A 1589-nucleotide genomic window follows, 5' to 3' on the forward strand; every position below is an offset into this window, starting at 1 on the left:
TCCCTGCCGAGGGGGTCCCACGGTACTGGCCATGGGCTCGGAGCCCCAAGGTCCCTGGCTGCCCCTGGACTGCTGTGTTTCTTCAGGAGATGTTCTCCACCGCGGTGGCAGAGCTTCCCCCAGGTCTGGTGCCCTGTGACACAGCCAGCTGGCTCGTGACGATGGGCAGCTTTGCACAGTTTGTTTCATATTTCTGCCGTCCCCATTGTCTGGGGTTTTGGCACCCAGCACAACCAGGATCGTTAGACTGATGGAAGCTGCTTCTCTTACGACTTTGTGGAGTGGCTTTGCTTTTTTGAGTCCTAATGGACCCTCTGCAAATAAACAGGACAGGAGCCTGTGACTGGGAGGACAGGAGCCTGTGACTGGGGTGGGTGCGGTGCTGCTGGGGCTCAGCTCTGCCGCTGTTCGGGTCTGGGTGTCGCGCCCCAGGGCTGGAACACGCCGTGTTTGGTCACTGCCGCGTGGCAGTTTGAACACCCTGGCCTTGAACTTGCCATCCCTGTGTGTCCTGTCGTTTCAGTGTCTTTCCAAGGGAGCTCAAAGAAGTTTTTGCTTCGTGGAGACAAGAATGCAGCAACCGAGGCCGCCCGGACATCAGCGAGCGGCTGATCAGTGCCTCCCTGTTCCTGCGCTTCCTCTGTCCCGCCATCATGTCCCCGTCCCTCTTCAGCCTCCTGCAGGAGTACCCGGACGACCGCACTGCCCGCACCTTGACCCTCATCGCCAAGGTCACCCAGAACCTCGCCAACTTTGCCAAGTAAGCGGGGCTGTGGGAGGGGAGGGGGCAGGAGCTGCGGGGGTGCCTCGGCAGCCCCGCGCTGGCTGCTCCTTTCCTCGGGGGACAGCGCCTGTTTGCTTCCTGGTGGCTTTTCCCCCACGTCTCTCTGGGACCCATCCCTCGCTGCTAGGTCAGGAGATCATTTAAGTTTCCAAAACAGGACGTGGTTTATGAGCAGGAAAGCAGGCGGGACGGCGGCAGGAAAGCACCGGCGATGCCCGGCGCCGGCACAGCAGGACCAGAACCCCGCCAGCAGCACCAGTGTGCATGGCTCGGTGGCTGGTCTTTCCCTCTTGTGAGCTCCAGGACCCTTCCTGCTGTTAAAATGCATTTGTCTGCACTGGGAAGGTATGAGAAGAGAACGGGGATGCTGTCGGTTTCTAACTGAGCCCATAGGTTTGCTGGAAACAAAGAAAGGGATTTCTGAAAGTCTTTCTACTGTCTGCAGCTCTGAGCTCCTTATCCTGAGCTCTGATAACAAAATGATGAGCTTTCCAAAACGTGAATGGACAGTTTCTGTCTAAAGCTTCTTAGATTTGGAAACTGGCTTAGTACACCCGCTTGCAGCCGGGAATGCGCGCACACGCGTGCCGCCGGAGACGGGAGACGTACGAGTGTGTTACACTAGGTGACAGAAATTCTCTATATTCCTGACCCATCCCTCACTAAAGGGTTTGCAGATTTTCTGCACTTTGCAGGAAAGGCTCTTTAACTAAGCTGACATTAGCCAAGCCCAAGTGATGGAGCCGAGCTGCCCTGCAGACGGCACACAGCCGAGCCGAGCCGAACCGCTGCCACCGGCACAGCG

The 1589-nt window shown here is 57.8% G+C and overlaps 1 protein-coding gene across 1 annotated transcript in view; it reads left to right on the top strand.

The window, feature by feature from the left end:
- The window catches only part of LOC104463611 (disabled homolog 2-interacting protein-like), a gene marked incomplete at its 3' end in the record, with an annotated part of 26713 nt that overhangs the window by 23451 nt on the left and 1673 nt on the right, over positions 1-1589 (top strand). Inside the window, exon 6 of the mRNA XM_010076005.1 lies at positions 524-760. Within this exon, the coding sequence (XP_010074307.1) occupies positions 524-760 (237 nt within the window). The remainder of the gene's footprint in view (positions 1-523; positions 761-1589) is intronic.

Source organism: Pterocles gutturalis, unplaced genomic scaffold, assembly GCF_000699245.1.
Source record: "Pterocles gutturalis isolate BGI_N339 unplaced genomic scaffold, ASM69924v1 scaffold8303, whole genome shotgun sequence".
NCBI classification, from domain to species: domain Eukaryota; kingdom Metazoa; phylum Chordata; class Aves; order Pterocliformes; family Pteroclidae; genus Pterocles; species Pterocles gutturalis.